This window comes from Penicillium paradoxum (genome assembly GCF_028828445.1).
Source record: "Penicillium paradoxum strain IBT 22861 chromosome Unknown utg000002l_segment0_segment0, whole genome shotgun sequence".
In the NCBI taxonomy this organism is placed as follows: Eukaryota; Fungi; Ascomycota; class Eurotiomycetes; order Eurotiales; family Aspergillaceae; genus Penicillium; species Penicillium paradoxum.
The window spans coordinates 177,412-196,165 of record NW_026643180.1 but is presented as its reverse complement, the minus strand read 5'-3'; the positions used below and the strand labels follow the sequence as shown (position 1 = coordinate 196,165).

The 18,754-nt window shown below is 49.1% G+C and overlaps 10 protein-coding genes across 10 annotated transcripts; 5 read left to right on the top strand and 5 right to left on the bottom strand.

Annotated features, from left to right (window-relative positions):
- Positions 1-338: 338 nt before the first annotated feature.
- Positions 339-2,855, top strand: N7457_000077 (SulP family inorganic anion transporter; the record flags this gene model as incomplete). Its single annotated transcript, XM_057171145.1, is given in 4 exon segments — positions 339-864; positions 877-1,516; positions 1,563-2,082; positions 2,157-2,855. The coding sequence occupies 4 exon segments, from the start codon at positions 339-341 to the stop codon at positions 2,853-2,855; spliced, it is 2,385 nt and encodes a 794-aa protein (XP_057035048.1).
- Positions 2,856-3,398: 543 nt separating this feature from the next.
- On the bottom strand, positions 3,399-4,463 carry N7457_000076 (uncharacterized protein; the record flags this gene model as incomplete). The annotated part of the gene is made up of 1 exon (XM_057171144.1): positions 3,399-4,463. One exon carries the CDS (start codon positions 4,461-4,463, stop codon positions 3,399-3,401), a length of 1,065 nt encoding a protein of 354 aa, XP_057035047.1.
- Positions 4,464-4,789: 326 nt separating this feature from the next.
- N7457_000075 (F-box protein) lies at positions 4,790-6,123 on the bottom strand (the record flags this gene model as incomplete). Its single annotated transcript, XM_057171143.1, has 3 exons — positions 4,790-5,414; positions 5,472-5,969; positions 6,023-6,123. The coding sequence occupies 3 exons, from the start codon at positions 6,121-6,123 to the stop codon at positions 4,790-4,792; spliced, it is 1,224 nt and encodes a 407-aa protein (XP_057035046.1).
- Positions 6,124-6,812: 689 nt separating this feature from the next.
- On the top strand, positions 6,813-7,710 carry N7457_000074 (oxidoreductase, short chain dehydrogenase/reductase family superfamily; the record flags this gene model as incomplete). The annotated part of the gene is made up of 3 exons (XM_057171142.1): positions 6,813-7,410; positions 7,496-7,592; positions 7,644-7,710. 3 exons carry the CDS (start codon positions 6,813-6,815, stop codon positions 7,708-7,710), a joined length of 762 nt encoding a protein of 253 aa, XP_057035045.1.
- A 116-nt stretch (positions 7,711-7,826) lies between these two features.
- On the bottom strand, positions 7,827-8,387 carry N7457_000073 (GNAT family N-acetyltransferase; the record flags this gene model as incomplete). Its single annotated transcript, XM_057171141.1, has 1 exon — positions 7,827-8,387. One exon carries the CDS (start codon positions 8,385-8,387, stop codon positions 7,827-7,829), a length of 561 nt encoding a protein of 186 aa, XP_057035044.1.
- Positions 8,388-9,414: 1,027 nt separating this feature from the next.
- Positions 9,415-9,630, top strand: N7457_000072 (uncharacterized protein; the record flags this gene model as incomplete). Its single annotated transcript, XM_057171140.1, has 1 exon — positions 9,415-9,630. The coding sequence occupies one exon, from the start codon at positions 9,415-9,417 to the stop codon at positions 9,628-9,630; it is 216 nt and encodes a 71-aa protein (XP_057035043.1).
- Positions 9,631-9,985: 355 nt separating this feature from the next.
- N7457_000071 (uncharacterized protein) lies at positions 9,986-11,289 on the bottom strand (the record flags this gene model as incomplete). Its single annotated transcript, XM_057171139.1, has 5 exons — positions 9,986-10,350; positions 10,398-10,462; positions 10,524-10,641; positions 10,694-11,072; positions 11,137-11,289. The coding sequence occupies 5 exons, from the start codon at positions 11,287-11,289 to the stop codon at positions 9,986-9,988; spliced, it is 1,080 nt and encodes a 359-aa protein (XP_057035042.1).
- Positions 11,290-12,315: 1,026 nt separating this feature from the next.
- On the top strand, positions 12,316-13,686 carry N7457_000070 (uncharacterized protein; the record flags this gene model as incomplete). The annotated part of the gene is made up of 5 exons (XM_057171138.1): positions 12,316-12,510; positions 12,550-12,721; positions 12,777-12,903; positions 12,963-13,411; positions 13,466-13,686. 5 exons carry the CDS (start codon positions 12,316-12,318, stop codon positions 13,684-13,686), a joined length of 1,164 nt encoding a protein of 387 aa, XP_057035041.1.
- A 780-nt stretch (positions 13,687-14,466) lies between these two features.
- On the top strand, positions 14,467-16,430 carry N7457_000069 (flavin-containing monooxygenase; the record flags this gene model as incomplete). The annotated part of the gene is made up of 3 exons (XM_057171137.1): positions 14,467-14,775; positions 14,830-15,090; positions 15,147-16,430. The coding sequence occupies 3 exons, from the start codon at positions 14,467-14,469 to the stop codon at positions 16,428-16,430; spliced, it is 1,854 nt and encodes a 617-aa protein (XP_057035040.1).
- Positions 16,431-16,934: 504 nt separating this feature from the next.
- N7457_000068 (LLM class flavin-dependent oxidoreductase) lies at positions 16,935-18,389 on the bottom strand (the record flags this gene model as incomplete). Its single annotated transcript, XM_057171136.1, has 1 exon — positions 16,935-18,389. The coding sequence occupies one exon, from the start codon at positions 18,387-18,389 to the stop codon at positions 16,935-16,937; it is 1,455 nt and encodes a 484-aa protein (XP_057035039.1).
- Between the last annotated feature and the right edge of the window lie 365 nt (positions 18,390-18,754).

Sequence of the window (18,754 nt, the reverse complement as noted above, 5' to 3'; positions counted from 1 at the left end):
CGGCATGCCCAGATGACCCTTTCTGCCTGTATACCAGTGGTCGCTTTCCAGTACTCGATGACATATGGTTCTTCTACGAATCGGAGGGTTGCTTGATATTATGCTGACCATGATTTCTCTCAACTCCACCACACAACCATTCTTGTTGAATTAGTGATAACATTGTTTTCCCCGCTTATCGTCCTAGCGCGCCCTTGCCTAACTGGCCAAGACTCTTGGGCTGTCATTCCAACTTGAATTGCTTTTGCTTTTTATCTCATGACCAGTATTTATGGAGGGCCCCCTTGGAATCCCACTGTTTAATCTAATTCCTCCCAAACCTCAACTTCCAAAAGAGAATGTCTGAAACAAGCTCGTTGCTCCCCGGGGAGTCTGATGGAGTCGGACGTCGGCCACTGCGAGACCGAATCGTTGATGCATTTCGTTCCACACCTCAAACCGGCCCTGGAGTTTCGACAAACAACAGCCATGAACATTCCACCACCCAGCATGAACAAGCTGGCACTGAAGAAATAGGCGAACCAGACGTGAGAACTCGGCTTCTGGAATCGTACAACCAGGTTGGCCCTGCGTGTGGGGAAAGGCGATGCAGCCATGGCACATTCTCTCCACAGGTAGAAGTTGCGGGAAATTCGTCATACAATGAGGGCTCCGGCGGTAGATTTGGATATAGTGGACATGATGTGGCGGACGGTGCGGCTGGTCGCCCGAGGGGAATCGTAGACCATCCAGAGTCTAGCGCAGATTCAGAGACCCCATCACAGATGAAGTCTTCTTCCACATTTCCAATAGACGGCACAAGAAAACAGTACGGAGTATCCTATTCTCCAACCTGCGAGCATTCCGTAGCCCGTCCCATACCCGGTAACTGACGAGTCGGTGGCAGGTACATATCATATTACGTTCCTCTTTTCAATTGGGTTGGACAATACCAGTGGTCATTTCTTCGTGGAGACCTCATGGCCGCCTTGACCGTGGCGTCCATCTATATTCCGATGGCCCTTTCTCTAGCCTCCAACCTTGCCCATGCGCCCCCCATCAGCGGCCTCTATTCGTTCGTGATCCACCCCATGGTCTATGCGATCCTGGGGAGCTGCCCTCTCCTGGTAGTCGGACCAGAGGCTGCGGGATCCCTCTTGACGGGAGCCATCGTCAAAGCAAGTGTCATTCAAGGGAATTCGGGTGAGGACGATGCTACTGAAACCGCTCTTATTGTGGGAGTAGCTACTGCAATGTCGGGCGGTATGATCCTGATTGCTGGATTGACTCGCCTAGGATTTTTGGACAATGTGCTCAGTCGACCATTCTTGAGAGGATTCATTACTGCCATTGGCTTCGTGATTTTTGTGGACCAGCTCATCCCAGAACTGGGCCTTGCCGAGGTGGCCAAAGAAGCCGGTGTTAGCCATGGCACCAGCGTTGAAAAACTGGTGTTTATCGTCCGAAATGCTCAAAAGTCCCATGGAATCACTGCTATCGTTTCGATTATCAGTTTTACGGTCATCATGGTGTTCAGGTGCGTATCATAATAGGGACAAAAGTGCTATTCTAATCGGCTACAGAACGTTGAAAAAGATGCTCGTGCCGCGTATCCCTCAAGTGATCTTCTTCCCCGATCGCTTCCTGGTTGTTGCTTTGTCGGCGGTGTTGGCTTGGCACTTTGACTGGGAGTCCAAAGGACTTGAAATCCTTGGACCCACGGAGGTTGCAGCCGGAGGACTGTTCTCCTTCACTTGGCCCTTCCAGTTGGCTTATATGAAACACGTGCGCACAGCATTGAGCAAAGCGTTTATCATCGCGCTCCTTGGCTTCTTCGAGTCATCCGTTGCAGCCAAAGGGCTGGGCGAAGGCAATTCCAGTGGAATCAAAGGGATGCATATGAGTGCCAATCGCGAGATGGTTGCCTTGGGTGTTGCTAATGTCATCGGAGGCTGTTTCTCTGCTCTTCCTGCGTTTGGCGGATACGGACGAAGCAAGCTCAGCTCCCAAACAGGAGCACGCTCACCCATGACTAGTGTCTTTATCAGTATCATCACCTTCACCTGTGTGATGGTGTTGTTACCCTATCTCTACTACCTTCCGGTGCGTCCCACTGAAACTCCAACACCATACCCAAATGTTGTTTTCAAATTCCGAGCTTGCTAACAATCCGACAGAAAGCAGTTTTGTGCTCTATGATCTCTGTCGTAGCCTTCACCTTAGTCGAAGAATGCCCGCACGACCTGCTATTCTTCTTCCGCCTGCGTGGCTGGACTGAGCTCGTGCTGATGCTTCTAATTTTCACGGCAACGATCTTCTATTCCCTCGAATTAGGCATGGCAATGGGCATCGGTCTGTCAGTGATTATTTTAATCCGACATGCCACCTCACCTCGCATCCAGATTTTGGGCAAGGTCCTTGGAACAGAAGCGCGCTTCGACAACGCCGAGCATCACCCGGAAAACGTGGAGCTAGTTGAGGGCGCTCTGATCGTCAAGATCCCTGAACCTCTCACATTCGCCAATACTGGTGATCTCAAGAACCGTCTACGACGCCTGGAACTATACGGCTCCAGCCATGCCCACCCTTCTCTGCCACGCATGCGTGCTCCAGAGCATAACAAGAATATTATTTTTGATATCCACGGCGTCACGAGTATCGATGGGTCTGGTACCCAGGTTCTCTCGGAGATTGTGGAGGCGTACGCGAAGCAACACGTCAGAGTGTTTTTCTGCCGCTTGCCGAACAGGGATGTCTTGCGCATGTTTGAACGGAGTGGGATTGTCGAGCAGTGTGGTGGATTGACTCATTTCGTGCCTAGCGTTGATGATGCGCTACGATTGGCTGAATCTGAGAATCAGACGTCGGAGATCTAGTTTCTCCATGTATCTTACTAAAAGTGGGTGGATTTTGTTGTTATATGCGTTGGAGCTTCTTTTCGGGAACATATTACATTTCGGTCAGTTGAAAACAATCAAAATAGTTGCACTGAGTGACTTGGCGTCACAAGGCAACACACGAAACAAAACGTTCATTTCGTAGCGAGTAAATTTGTTTTTAAACCTCATGGGAACTAATGTATATCGCCGTGCTTTGCACGCCCATGTGTTCTGCGCGCATACTTGGCGACCACGACTAGTTTCCTTGCCATAGCTGCATCAGACAGCACCACTGCAATAGTGGTCCGGATCATAGTAGTTGATAGTCGAAAATCGACTGCCCAACTTGCACTTGCTCGCGGAGTCGCGCAACAAGCTCACTAGCGGCAAGCGGGCTGAATGGCCTGGAGCGAAGTAATGACCTCATGGATTTGGCGGGCATTATTGGTCAATTTACACGGCAAAGCGGTTGCTCATCCCGCGCCCTGAGATATTGTAGAATGTCCCGGTTCATACTGGCACAGTAAATTACCCAGAGCTTCATGTAGCGGGATTATCTCCGAGAGCAGCTTTCCGGATCAACGACCGGAGAAGCAGTTCCCCAGCCTCGAAGGCAAGTTTGCCTTTGTCTCTTCGGACTTGGCTCGCCGACTCCTCATCCATATCACGATCAGCAGCCACAACCAGCTTCACACGTCCTTCACTGCCCAAAACGAATGCAGAACAGGCAACCTTTGACAGTCGTACATGCTGCTTAGCGGTCTGATTCGAGGACGAACCGTCAAGATCTAGCTTCATGGCAAGATGTGTCTCCAAGTACGAAGTTAGGTTCGCAATCAAAGGGCTCTGCAGTTTGCGCTGGAGAGTGCGTGACTTTGGCGCCGACTGGCCTGACTGATCGCGAAGGAATCCCGAAAGTGAGGCACGCGCCACACTGACATTCAGAGACCTGAGGGCTGGTGCAATCGAGGGCGAAAAGGAGAGTGTGAGTTGTAACTCCTTGATGACATCTTCAGCTGTGTCATTGTCGCCTGACCCTCCTTGAGTACGCAGAGCATCGACGTATGTATCCAATCCCGCGCAGAGGAAACTCGAAGGAAGTCGGAGGGACGAGTAGTAAGTATCAAAGTTGGTAGCTAAGAAGGCGAGGAATGTTTGCCGTAGCGCGGTTGGGAATCTGGTTAGGAGGAGAGGAACAGATGTGGATCCCGTGCGTTGATTGGGGGAGGATCCTGTATCTGCAAGCAAAGCTGCTTTGTAGGTGATATTCTCATATTCCAGAGTCACTAGGATACCAGGAAATGTGATCTCCTGGGAACTGCTAGTCTCTTCATCGCGTGCGGATGATTGGGGGGAGATTGGCTGCCATAGACAATCTTTGAGGGCGCCTGTTTTGGAGAGCGCATCCTCATCTGTTGCGCCAGTGCTTGTCTGGAGCCCAGCTAGGACATCTCCTGTCAGATGGTCACGAAGACGCGTTGCATATGTTTTTAAGGCGATCTGGTTGTCCAAGAGGGTTTCACAGTCTTTCCCGTGATGGAGAGGGGAAAGACGGTAGACAGTCCAAGAAGTATTGAACAACTGTCGTGGACCCGCTTGTTCCATGGCAGCCAATTTATGATTTAGACAGCGATGACCTTGACTGTTACTGTTTTTATGGCGAATTCTAAGTATGTCGTCGAGGAAATTGATACTGGCGATGTACACAGCGACGCGTGCCGGTTGCAAACAAAGCAAACATCTCACAACCAGGGCAATGGAATTGCCTCGAGAACAGTTGCTATGACTTTTCTTTGATTTTGAAAAGAGAATCGAATATATTATAATCCGGAAGTGAAATATATTGGCTCAAATTTTATTATATCCCAACTCCAGTATAGCCCCCGATATAAGAATCTAGACCCAGACGCCGCCAACAGCTAACAGCTTTGCTATGCCTGCCATCCTCTTGTGCGGTGGCAATCCGGGCATCCAAAAAGAATCGGAATGTCATTCCAGCCCTGGACATGCTCGACATCGTGCGGTATTGCCTGACGGGCTTTCAACTCAGCCTCGGCAGAAGCAAACCATATATCTTGGACAGAACTGTGCAAGTTCTGCGCCGTTGCGCGTGCAAAGACAACCGAGTTCATGTGGTCCTTTTCATACTTCGTCATGTCGTTATAGAAATTATACATAAAGTCTTTGCGTTGTGTTCTTTGGCTCCCACCGTCCCCAATTTCAGCCGAGAAAAACTCGACAATTCGCACAAAGGGTGAGAGAGTTAGCAATGAGCTGATCCATGAGTCATCCAACTCAGTTTGGCCCTCCGGAGACATGGCGTAGTGTATGTATGACACAAGCAAGTGCATACAATGGTGTGTTGCAACCAATGTCGCAGTGTTGGTGAAGGGAGGGCTCTGCAGAATCCGGGTTTGTAGCTCAAGATACATTTTCTGGCGTACATCGAGTGGCAGGGGTACCGGCAGGTGGCCCGCTTCGTATTTTTGGACGAGCTCATTCGTATGTTCTCGTCGAGCGGACGCGTATGATTCGAGGAAATAGAGGGTGTAGTACCTGATAGAGAAGATATCAGTGATTTGTTGAACCAACGCGATTGTACTGGATTCTTACATGAGTGGCGCAAGATGGAACCATATCTTAATTATGCCACATTTGATAAGTTTGTTCCGCTCGGGTCGCTTTACAGGCAACGAGGCCGGTTCAGTTTGAGTGAAGCGATCGAGAATCCGATCCGCTAGGTAGTAGCGGAGCTTTGAGCAGAGCAATTGTCTCCGTCGTAGGCCATGCAAGTACTTGAAGGTATAGAGGTGGCCGCCCCTGGCACTTTTGGAGGGTGGAAAGAGGTCCGACAACAGCACGACATCGTCTGCCGGGTTTCGAGTATAGATACGGTCGTTATCGATCGGGGAAGGAAGAGTGCCGTGGCGACGCAAGCGGAGATATTGTCGGACAATTTCATGCTCATTCGAGGTGAGTAATTTATAGAAAGCTTTGCAGACAAGTCTCAGCGGAAGAAAGTCAGTGATGCCGGAATATGCAAATATCCGGATTTGAATCTCGACGGGGAGGTCCCACGGGGACGAAGGTGGGAGGTCTGCATGGTCCACTCTAATGGAGAGTCAGCTTCGCGGTTTGACCAGCTGTCGCATCCAAGAGCTCACCTTAGAGACGATCGCACACCCTTGGCACCCGCCTTCCTCCTATTGTGGATCGCGGCCCGGACTTTCTGAACAGAGATGGCGAATTTGGCAAAGCCAGACATTCTTGAGCCCTGGAAAACATGGATTGACAGGCTTCCAACGAGAAGCGCACCGCGCAATAGCTCGTCAAAAACAAACAGGTTGTTTGAAGGGGCTAAGGTTTAAAATAGCATATGACTAAGCCTCTCGATGGGCCCTTCTGAGACATCGCATATCGGGCTCTTCGTACGGATCACAAAGTGGCTATATCGAGATAAGGAAATCCCGGGAGATACATTTAAAGCTAGAGCCCAGATTAGATGCCGATGTCTCAGTCTCATGAGACACATCGCCCTTGTGTTTGGTGTTCGCTATAAACCGAAGTACACACTCCGTACATGTACTTACATTATGTATGTTATGTACATTGTGTAGGTAGGTACTTAGACTGCCAAGATGAATTATCTAGCCAAGTATAAAGCATACATCATAGCCAAGTCATAGTCGAACATGGATATGAAACAACATTTGAAGATTTATATCTCTATCTCTACAAGTATGTTGTACATCTTTGTACTTGGGCTCTGTGAGCTAGTGCTGTCGAGGCCTGCAGAGAAATGACGTCATTTATGTTCCGCCAATGGCGTGATAAATGCACCCGTGAAGAGTGTAACTGACTGATTCGACTTCCTACCAACACAGATTCCCCTGTGAACGACTACATAGCCAGGATCATACCAAGCTGGGTCTATTCAGTTGATATTTGATCAAGATGACCAACAATATCCTCATCCTAGGTGCCACTCGAGGACTGGGTGCCTCACTTCGGACACTGTACTCTGGCAAAGCATCTACCAATGTGTTTGCAACATCACGTTCTTCCAACCCAGAACCAAGCCAAAGAGTTACCTGGATCACAGGCATTGATATCGCTCAACCAGACGTGGGTCAAAAGCTTGTCTCGCAGCTTTCATCTACAAAGATCTCGACTGCCATCATCAGTGCGGGGTACTTTGGCTTTGAGACATTCGATTCTCCCGACTGGGAGAAGCAGGTCCAGATGTATACCACATCTGCTATAGGCCCTGTCTTTGTGGTGCAAAGCCTTGTAAAAGCGGGCTTGCTGGACCACGGAAGCAAAGTTATCCTCGTCAGTAGCGAAAGTGGTAGCATCACGTTGCGCCACGAGAAAGAAGGCGGAGGCAACTTTGGCCACCATGCCAGTAAGGCTGCGCTCAACATGGTCGGGAAGCTTTTGAGTCTGGACTTGAAGGAAAAGGGGATTGCAGTTGGTCTGGTGCATCCTGGCTTTATGCGAACAGAGATGACGAAGAGTGTTGGATTCGATAAGTACTGGGATGCAGGTGGAGGTGAGTCATTCTCTATCTGAACAGGCTTGCTATGCCAGACCAGTGGGAGCATGTTAAAGCTGACCCGATCCTATACGGGAAATAGCCATCACGCCGGATGAAGCAGCGCAAAGGCTTGCATCTTTCATTGAAGAGTTTGATATCAGTAAAACTGGAGAGTTCTGGGCACCAGGAGGGCCAGGGTAAGATTTTTTGGTCTCCTGCCAGAACGCAAGCTAACGTGTCTATCACAGAGATATTGGCACCGCAGAGGATGTTCTTGGGAAGAACCTGTCAACTCCCTTGCAGCTTCCATGGTAGTAAGTACACTGATGAGCGAAAAGAGACTGACGACAGACAAAGTCTGTCCTTTTAATTAGAAACAAAATACAAAAGTTCACGGCCAAGAGTAGTCGCTTCACTCTAATGATTAATGCTTAAGGTCTCGCACACATGAATACCAAATCCCTTCCCATGTCTTTTCGCTCCTCGCGCCCAACAACCTCCACACCAAACACATCCGCGTAGAACTTTTGTGTACGCTCGTCGTCGGTAAGCAGCATAATGCGACGTAGATACGGCATGTTCTTTTTCGAAAAGGTCTCCGCAATACAAGCCACAAGCCACTTTCCAAGTCCATGGCCTTGGTATTCTGGTAGCACATAGGTATCCGACAAATACGCAAATGAGCAACCATCTGTGACCACACGAACAAGACCAATCTGCTCAGTATTCTCGGTGGACGGAGTGGTAGATCCGTTCGCAGCCTCTGCGGGTTGGGTCCACCTGTACACGCCGAAGCTCAAGGAGCCGTGGAGCATCTGCCATAGAACATCCTCTGGAAAGGGTTCCTTGATCCAGTAAACAAAGTCGCTATTGAATGCGTCATTGACTGCTTTGACAGAGAGTAACTTTGGCTCAGTTGAGATGAAAAATTCACTGTTGTCTCGTGTCCACGTTTTTGGTGGCAGTCCACTGGTTGGTGGGGCAGAGGACATGACGGACGCGAGAATATTGGGACGATTGCTTGTGTTTGAGAGTATATGCACTTGGACTCCAAAGATCGGAATATTGATCAGAAATACAGTTGACTCATAGGGGGAATAATTATAGTCAGAGCTGCCTTGAGGACCTCGGGCGATGATCAAGCCTTACTAATGACTCAATCTAGCCCTGCGGACTCCCTAGGACACCTATAGCTTTCTACGGGGTTCTATTGTATTTTCACTTCCCATAAGCATCTATTGATACAATACCTAGTGGCTCTAGCATTACGCTTCGGTACTTGGGTATCGACAGCGATACCATAGTTTCAAGCGCCGTTGCTGTATCTTGTGGATTTTCCCTTTTTAGCCTACTGTCGATTTTTCACTGCCTGTCTTGCACCGCAGCTATATCAATGGGATTCAACGACTGATAGCCATAGCTGCAGCAATACCCGGCGCTAAATAGGGAAATTTCGTAGATCCGACTGGGAGGTACCTTGGCACTATACCTACGTGTAGATACTTCGATGGGACCTCAGGAGAGACATCTATTTTTGAGGTAGACCATAACGAGACCATAGTGCGAGAAAGAAAAAAAAGCCATAGAGGGGGGATGTTGCTCTGTTTGATGCTCAGTTTCATTACGCCGCTTGAGGATCTTCCATGTTGAGGGGACATGATGATTGAGCGGTATAGTATCGCCGGAATTGAAGCCTTTGAAGAATCAGCTGTGCAGAGTTGACGGGATGATAGCTAATAATCATTGGCCGAATAAAAATGGTTATGCCTAGGTGATCTTCAGTGGAAAAGACGGAGAGTGTCATGGATGTGCCCGCTGTAGATGCCGGCCTTCTTAACCAGGGGACCGCATCCATAACGGGACGCGGCAGCAAACTTCACGCCGTAGCTTTCGCTTTAAATTGATGGGGCCAATGCATCCTCTTTCATCTTGTTGACATTCATCTTTTCTTTCCACTGCCCAATTGATACACCTTTGAGCTATCCAATACCAACACAGGCGACCTCGGACGCAACGGCGATGGCAAAAGCAAATATTGGAAGGAAGATCACCTCTGCAAAATCTACGACCGTGGTAGATGGCCGAACAACCGCAGAACCAAATGATCGTACCCACCCCAAGACGTCCCCGGGCATGAATACCCGGATGAATGCAATTGAAACGTTGTTCCATGAGCTCACATTGGACAACCAAAAGCTCAGAGAAGAGAATAAGAAGCTCAAGACGAACACATAGAGGCTCAGATCGGAAACCAGGGAAGCTCAGCTAAGAAAGACAACAGCTGGAGGGTTATTTGAGACAGTCTCTGAGGCATTCATGTGTCATGGGTACAGAGTCCATGGGGCGAAGGAGCAACGCTATGATAGACCCAAAGCAAAGGGTATGTGGCAATGGATATATAAGCCTCTGTTTTTATGACGTTGTTTGACGCCCTCGCTCTTTGATCTTGCTATTCAATTTTGCTGAGTCCGCGAAGAAATTGTTGCTATTCAAACAATGAAATGTGTTTTGGTTTGCTAAACTGAAGCTGGATACATATATCCTGTTTATTAAAAGGATAATAAATAGAAATCCATCTGTGAATAATTATTTACACTTTCTTTCCATATTGTTCATAGCTGATTGATATCTCGTCTGTCCTTTCAATGACTGCTGCACCCTGAAGAATATCTTCATCGCTGGTATTGCCTGCACTATTCTTGGTGACGATTGTTTGGCAGGTAGTGTTACACCGCTCGTCGGCCGAAGACTCAAGGCCGGGATTCGAAAATTTATCCCATTGTCTACCACTGCCATATATTGGCAGCTTGTAGGGGGTGTTGCCAGTAGAACTGCTCTGGCTATCCCCACCGTGCCTAAGGCGGACGTAAAGTGGACGCAGGACGGGGATTGAAGAGCACATTATTGTGACGCAGCTTTCGGTGGCAGACCAAATAAGCATTGGTACCGTATCATCTAGAGGCAGGTCAGATCTACCATGGGAAAACGGTCGTGAGACGTACGTATATACTCAGATGCATTCAGTCCTCCCAGAGCTTTGGTCCTGATGATACCACATATTCCAGCACTAGAGTATGTCCGTCAGATGACTTCCACGAGGGGTGAATTACAGCAATTCCAAAACTCACAATACTCCAAGACTGAGGCCACAAGTGACGGTGATCTTCTCCTTTCGCTTCATGTTGAGATCCCAGACCACGAACCAAGGCAGAATTGCAAATGAGAAGTCTGCAGCGACGAACCATGCTAAAAAGCAAGACAGATTAGCTTACATGGGTCCAGTACTGAGGTAACATACTGAAGTACTCACATCCAATAGTATAGGCAACCTTGGAAAAGTCGAGCCAACAACGGCCCGGTACAGATGGATTCCATGATCTTTCGACTGGGATACACTGCACTATGACGGTAATGCTGGCAAAAAGCGTAATGAACGCAGTAATTGCCAGACAAGCCCAGATAAACCCAATCTGGATCTTATTCCGCACGATTCGAAGCAGGAAAACGCCAACGGCCGCTTTACCCACCCCAATGACCATAATTCCAGCTATCTGGCTGAACAGTTCATATTTGACAGCGGTGAAATAGATGATTGGATCACCAACATCAGCATAGAGCTGGCCTAGGCCGTATACACTTGCTACCGTCACGAAGGCAGTGTAGAGAATTTGCAGAGCCTGCAAAACGTCAGAGATTGTACAATGAAAGCGGCATGAAATTCTTTTTTCTTTTTGCTCTTACCAACGCAATCAAGACTAGATAATCGTCAAACCCAACGGAGTCCAAAATGTATTTTCGCGTATAGAGCCTGAGCCCTACAAAGAGAGCGAAGACAATAACCTCTATCCAAAGGACTGCGTTGGTCATGGGACCTAAGCCTCCGTAGTGACCCATATTGAAGATGATTGCAGCAGTGATGGTGGATTTCAAACTGGCAGATGGCAATATTCCATATGACCTCAAACAACAAGATGCGGCCCTTGAGATATTAGTATAGAACGATCATCGGTTAGTGTATGCTTAGTACAGGGTATGGGGTACATCATTGAGATACATCAGCTCCCCCTTTTCTATTCGCAAAATATTTCCTGCCAATAACTTACCTATCTTGACGGTAACTCGATAATTGCATACCAAGCCTGTTAGTTCGACTTCGATGGAGGATCAATACTAGACTGGCCGTTACGGCACTCCGTGCGGATAAGTGACCCGAGGATCTTCACTCGGAACAGCTAACGAGAAATCCACGCGTAGCTCATACAACGTACCAAGGAGTGTTAGCTTGCACGCCACAGACCCACATGGCTTTAACATGCTACTCTGTACTCCGTAGAGCATAACAGATTATGATTGCGCCGATGAGCCTGCGGGCTATCCAAGAGAGAGCGTGTACTCCGTACAGGGGTTATGGCATGGATGCTATTGTGCAGAACGACGGCCTACAGAAGTCTCCCGGGGCATGGAACTGCGCAATGCCGGCAGTTGGTAGGTGTGCCTCCGAGGGCTACAGCAGTCTCGCCCCCATCCAGCGATCTTTTCTTTATGTGATTAGTCGAGTAGGAATGTCTCCATGAAATTGTAAGCTATCGCCGATCTACTACGTAATGGCACGGCATACCAATTGATCCTTGCCTGTGGAGAAGATGAGCTCCTGATACACAATTCAATTCGCTCATCGGCTATTGGACAATGCGCTAGAAACTACATAACAATGGGGAAAGGAGAGCCCCCTAAAGGCTATGTGCCGGGCTTTAGCAGATTGTTAGGAGGCGAGCTCCACATTTGTACTCCGTACAGTAGTTTGAATTCTTAGTCTGGCTGGGACTGTCTTACATTGGCCCATGGAGTACGGAGTATATTATCCTATAAGCATAAGTACCCCTGTCCTCTTAAAATTCAAGACAGAATTAGAATTACAACATGACATCTCTAACAGAAGTGAGTGATGCCTTTGAGGCAACCAAGCCTACGTGGTTGGACGTGAAAGTGAGGGAGCATATGCTGCCAAGTTGTGATGCAGCAGATTCACTGGCGTTTGAGACCGACCGATTGATCGCCTCGCTTGACTCAGTTGACCCTGAAGCGTTTGGCGGCGATGAAGTTCATCGCCTTAAGGTACGCGCAGCTGCACGTTGACCGCTTGCACGAGTAGAGACACCATATGAACGTGGCTGGGGCTTCTGTTTCGAGCAACCTATTGTCTTTGCAGCTCTTCAAACATGCATCGACATGAGTCTTTGGAAATCCTGGACTGCCGTAGGTGGTGAAAAGTCTATCGACGAGCTCGTCGGATTCACCACTCCCCCCGTCGATACAAATCTGCTGCGTAAGTCTCGGCTTCTACTTTTGGTTATTGGCAAGCTAATGAGCAGAACATACAGGCCGATTGTTCCGTTTGCAATCTGCTTTCAACGTGGTGGAGACAGCGGAAGACCGATTCAAACCAACTCCGTTCTCCATCGCTATCGGCGACGAGAGCACCAAGATCCGCGCCTCGCTTCAAGCAGCGTGAGTATATCTTCAGTCATTACTTCATATGTTCACCAACGTTCGTGCGTTTTCCATAGAACAAATCAATACATCGCTGCCGATCATAATCTCCCGAAATATTTAGCAAAGATGTCTTACAAAGAGCCTACGCAAGTCGAAGTGAACAACCACTCAGATAGTAATCCAGAGAATCTCAACTTCTTTGGGCGATTGCAGAAAAGCCCCGCTTGCTATGAAGCTTTCACGGGCCACATGGAGGCCTGGACAGCATGGAAGACTCGGTGGACTAAAGTCATCGATACAACAAAGTTGCTGGAGGGCGCGAAATTAGACAATGGTTCACCGTTTGTGGTTGATGTCGGTGGAAACACTAGTATCGATATTTCTCATGTCCTCGCTCAGCATCCGGATCTCCCTGCCGGGTCCTTGGTTTTGCAGGATCTTCCAGAAGTGATTGCCAAGGCCCAGGTCAATGAGAAGATCACTGCTATGGCTCATGACTTCTTCCTACCTCAATCGGTGAAAGGTGACCAGCTCTGACCAAGGAATTTGGGTTTAACTTCTAATATCCTAGTCACAGGGAGTCGCGCTTACTTTATGCACGCGGTTCTTCACGATTGGCCAAACGACAAGGCCAAAAAACTGCTTGTGAACACTAAGGAGGCAATGGTTAAGGGCTACTCCAGGTGTTTTATCTATGACATTGTTCTTCCCTCCACAGGGGTGAGCATCAGTCAGTCTACAATGGATGTGCAGATGATGTCGCCGTTGTCGGCTTCCGAACGTACTCAGACCGCATGAACAGAGTTATTGGCGGATGCTGGTTTGCAAGTCGTCAAATTCTGGCCTGACCATCAACAATATGAGATGGTAATCGAGGCCGAAATTCCATAGATTTGGTTTCCAGGGTTGGTCCTGGAGAGATCGAGGACTGTCGGGTTTATGCAACGTCTACCTCATGTTGGGAAACTTCACTGTGCATTGTTCTTCATTTATTTTCTCATTTTGATTCAGAATCAACGCACAAGTATATATAATTGAACATTGGAAGATGCGTTGAAGTGAAATTTTTGACTCCAAAATCCTTGCCAGGCATGTCCTCGGTATATCTATCGCTACCCTCCGTTATGCCCTATGCACAAAGAGCTTGAATCGGCCGAGACAGCAAATGGCGCCATTGAAAATCCATTCGACCCCAACTACTCCGTATCTCGCAGCTACCTAGCTATCTCGCCGCGACTCCGACCCCGCGATGGCGTGGGGAGTGGAGAGAATGGTGAGAACCCCGGCACGTCATCACTGACGGCGATGGTGTTAGCGACGGCAAATCAGTCTCCCGAACATCGCAACCTGGGCGCATATTCGACCCCAACGCTTCAATCCAAGCTGATCGGACTCAAGGATCAGAGTTGTAATTCGCATTAAGTGGCGTGTGAAATGGTCTCCATGGCGTGCAATCAAGCGAGGGGTCAAGTCGGCTACAAGAATGCCGGCCCATCCAGCCCAGTGTGACCGCGGTGGATATTTTTATGCTGTATTTTTCTTCGTGAATCTGAGCAAGAAACAAAATCAGCGATCGCCATGACTCTTGTACAGTCCCCTGTGGCTCTTCCCTCGCTCTCATATGTCGGACCTACCTCGGAATCAATCAAGGGCCCTTCCGACTTGAATGGAGGAACTACTGTGACCGTGGATAGCGATATCCATGAATCATCATCAGAAAAGGCCGAGAAGCTTCAGTTCGAACTAGAGGAGCACCCAGTGGATGTGGTGCGACCCATCAAGGTGGGTATCATCGGTGCGGGTCTTTCGGGGATCACTGCAGGCGTGTTGCTTCCAGCAAAATTACCAGGACTGGATCTTCGCATATACGATAAGAATGCCGATGTGGTATGTTTCTGTGCACTCACAGCTTTTTGTTTTTGGGCTAACCGCATTTTGTAGGGAGGCACATGGTTCGAGAATACATATCCCGGTGTTCGATGCGATATCCCCGCGCACGTATATCAATCCAGCATCTCGCCAAACACGCAATGGACAGAAGAATTTGCTCAAGGCGCTGAGATTAGAGAGTACTGGCAGGGCGTTGCGCGGAAGCACAATGTGTACCAGTACCTTCGCCCCGGGCAAAAAGTACAGAAGGCCGAATGGCAGCCTGAGAAAGGGAAATGGAAAGTCACAGTGGAGCATGTGGATGGTTCAAAGGTAAGAGATAACTGGAATCAACCCTTGAGGTTACCTTACTCACATCAATACAACAGGTCTATGAAGAAGAGTTGGATGTGGTGATCAACGCCATCGGCCATTTCAATGCCTGGAAATTACCCGACTACGAAGGAATCGATAATTATAAGGGAAGCCTGTTTCACTCTTCCAACTGGGACCAAGGCATCGATCTGAAAGGCAAAAGAATTGCCCTTATCGGCAACGGCGCTTCTGGTTTGCAGGTCTTGCCCTCAATCCAACCGTTTGCTAGCCACGTCGATCATTACGCTCGGAATCCAACTTGGATTGCGGATTCTTTCAGCAGCGGCAATGTGGGAGTTCGTCGATTGGAGCCAAATCTGTTCTCTGAGACCCAGCTTGATACATGGAAAGATCCCAATGCGTATCTGGAGTACCGGAGGGATGTCGAGAAGGGATATTTCCAACGCTTTGGAGCTATCTTCAAAGGCACACCTGAGAATCAAGCACTGCGTGAGAAATGGACCGAACTGATGCTGAAGCGCATCGCAGGCAAGCCTGAGTTGGGAGAAAAAATCATACCAGACTTCCCTCCCAACTGCCGTCGCCCAACGCCAGGGCCAGGATATCTGGAGGCATTGGCCAAAGATAACGTCGACTACATTCAGACGCGCATCAAGCGATTCACCGAGAAAGGCATTGTGACCGAGGATGGTGTGGAGCGAGAAGTCGATATCACCATCTGCGCAACAGGAGCCAACGTTGATCATGCACCTCCCTTCTCCATCATCGCCGATGGAATCGATCTGAAGACAGCCTGGAAGAAAGATGGCAAATTCGGATTCCCTTACTCATATTTGGGCTTCGCCACCCCTGGGTTCCCCAATCTCCTCTGGCTTGGCGGTCCTTACTCCTCTGGCCACAGCGGGACTGTTCCCAACAACGTCGAGAACCAAGTCACATACATCGCCAAAGTGCTGCGCAAGATTCGAACTCAGGGAATCAAATCTATCGTTCCGGCGAAACAAGCGACCGATGATTTCGTCGAGTACTGCGACCAGTTCTATCCACGCACTGTCTGGTCGGCGAACTGTAGTTCGTGGTATAATGGTGGCCAGCCCGGCTCTCGCATTCATGGTCTCTTCCCTGGCAGTGCATCGCATTCGAACTATATTCGCAGAGATCCTCGTTGGGAGGACTGGGAGTATACCTATGTGAACCAGAGTGGCAATCGGTTTGCATACTTTGGTAATGGGTGGACTCAGAAAGAATTGACCCCTGAGGCTGAATTGACACCCCATTTGAGATTGCCTGAAGATATTGATTTAAAGTCTCATATGGAGGGATGGTGGGATGTTTGAATGGATGAAGGGAGGCCATGGGCCATTTCGGTACAACATCCCAATTTGTCAATTTGTCACGAACTAGAGTATTCAAATAGATAGTATATTAACATTAAGATTTCTTATATCTTCTTTCAATTGTCTATCCTCCGAGAACACATCTTTACATAATCCCATAGCTTAGCACGTCCCTATACCCTATGGGAGGTCAGAGGAACACGGGCTTCGCCCATGTTCCAACGGTCGTTAAACAATACTACCTCTACTACAGGTACTACTATCCTCCAAGAACATCCATCTCGATCTCCCTAATCACTACAAAATTGCACAAGCCAATGACAATTCCTCTAGACTAGAGTGTCTTTGGAGATATAACTAATTAATTAGGAATTTGTTTAATCTGAATGTTCCTGGGATGGAAAATGGTCTTGAAAGCCAACTGAATTTCTATGTCACTAGCAGCAAGAGACGTACTGCTAGATCTCTATTTACAAAAGACATGTATGTATGCTGGAACAGAGTCTACTTCGACTCTTCCAACGCGTAAGGAGGCACCTCCTGTCCCTCCTTCCAGAAGTATTTGGCACCAGGGTGCGCATCAGGGAGTCTGGACTGACCCTTCTTCCCATACATGTTCTCGCGGAAAGTTCCTCCCTTGACAGCATAGTCTGACCAGAAAAGTCCACGGCGCTGCAACTCTGGCAGCAGCAAATTAATGATATCATCAAAGGTATCGGGGAGACTGGCATAGCTGAGGTTGAATCCATCCACATCGCCGACAGTCACCCACCTCTCCAACTCATCAGCCACCGTCTGCACGCTTCCAATGATCTTGACACCATTACCACCGAGAACCAGATACTCGGCAATGGTCTTTTTATCCCACTTCTGGCCCTCGGTTCCAGGAACCGTGCTCGCCCAGTGGTTTACCATACTCCGCACAGCGGGCAGCTCCACGAACCGGAAGTCCTGGTCATCAGAATAGGTCGACAGATCATACCCAGTCCAGCCACCGAAAAGAGCGAGCGCACCTTCCCGATCGCCGTATGTCTTCAATTCCTCGAACTTAGCCTGTGCGGCCTCGTCTGTCTCGGCGACGATAACCAACGCACCCGCCACAACCTTGATATCTTGCGGGTTTCGTCCGATCTCAGCTGCTTGCTGCCGGATGCTATCGACAGAGGGACGAACAAGCTCGGGCTTCTGGGCATGCAAGAATACAGCCTCGGCATGCTTGGCTGCAAACGCTTTGCCTGCAGTGGATGTGCCAGCCTGCAGGATGAACGGGGTCCGTTGCGGACTCGGCTCACAGAGATGAGGACCAGGCACCTGGAAGTATTTGCCCTTGTGGTTGATCTCACGGACTGCTTGGGGGTCCGCGTATCCCTGTGTCTTGCTCTGGGTGCCCTGCTTCCAGGTCACTGCATCGTCTCTCCAGGATGCCTCCCACAGCTTGTAGGTGACATCGAGGTATTCATCGGCGATGCGATAGCGCTCGTCGTGCTCGACCTGGGTGTCGAGGCCGAAGTTGCGCGCTGCTGAATCCAGGTATGAGGTGACAATATTCCAGCCAATGCGGCCGTTGCTGAGGTGGTCCACTGTGGAGAAGCGTCGGGCCAGGGCGTAGGGTGAATCGTAGGTTGTTGAAGCTGTTACTCCGAAGCCGATGCTCTCGGTAGCTGCTGCCATGGCGGGAATGCTGTATAGGGGGTCGTTGATTGGGAATTGAGCTCCGGAGGGGATCGTAGGATCGAGATTAGAGGGTCCTCTGTACACATCGTAGCCTCCTAGGACATCGGCGAAGAAGATGGCGTGGAATTTGGCATCCTCGAGCTTCTTAGCTAGTGCGATCCAATGCTTGATGCTCTTGTAGTCTGCGCCTTGGTCTGTTGGGTGGCGGAACAGGCCTGGGTTGAGGTGACTCGGCGATTGCATTGCAAACGCGTTGATAATGAGCTGTTTCTTTTCTGAAGACATGATGGAGATGTATGTCTATCGAGGTGATAGGCAGATAATTTCAGAAGGTCGTGAGGTATTTTTCCCCGTCAACAGGAGGGGTAGATCCTATTTATTATCCCTGCATATCTGGTCGAGCTGTCAACCCCACGGCTCATTGCTGCGAGACGTGCGAAAAGACGTGCAGTTGGAGACCGATGGCGTCAGCATCGTTACAATGGCGGGGGGTCAACACAACCACTACCGGGCCAATGTCCGGGATTTGGGGAACTCTGACGACGAGCTGATAGGATAGATAGCCGCCGATGCCTAGGCTGGGAGTTTTTCTCGTGCGAGTGGAGTATGGCGCAACATTGTCCAGGTGTGCCTTTCCACCTGTAACTGTT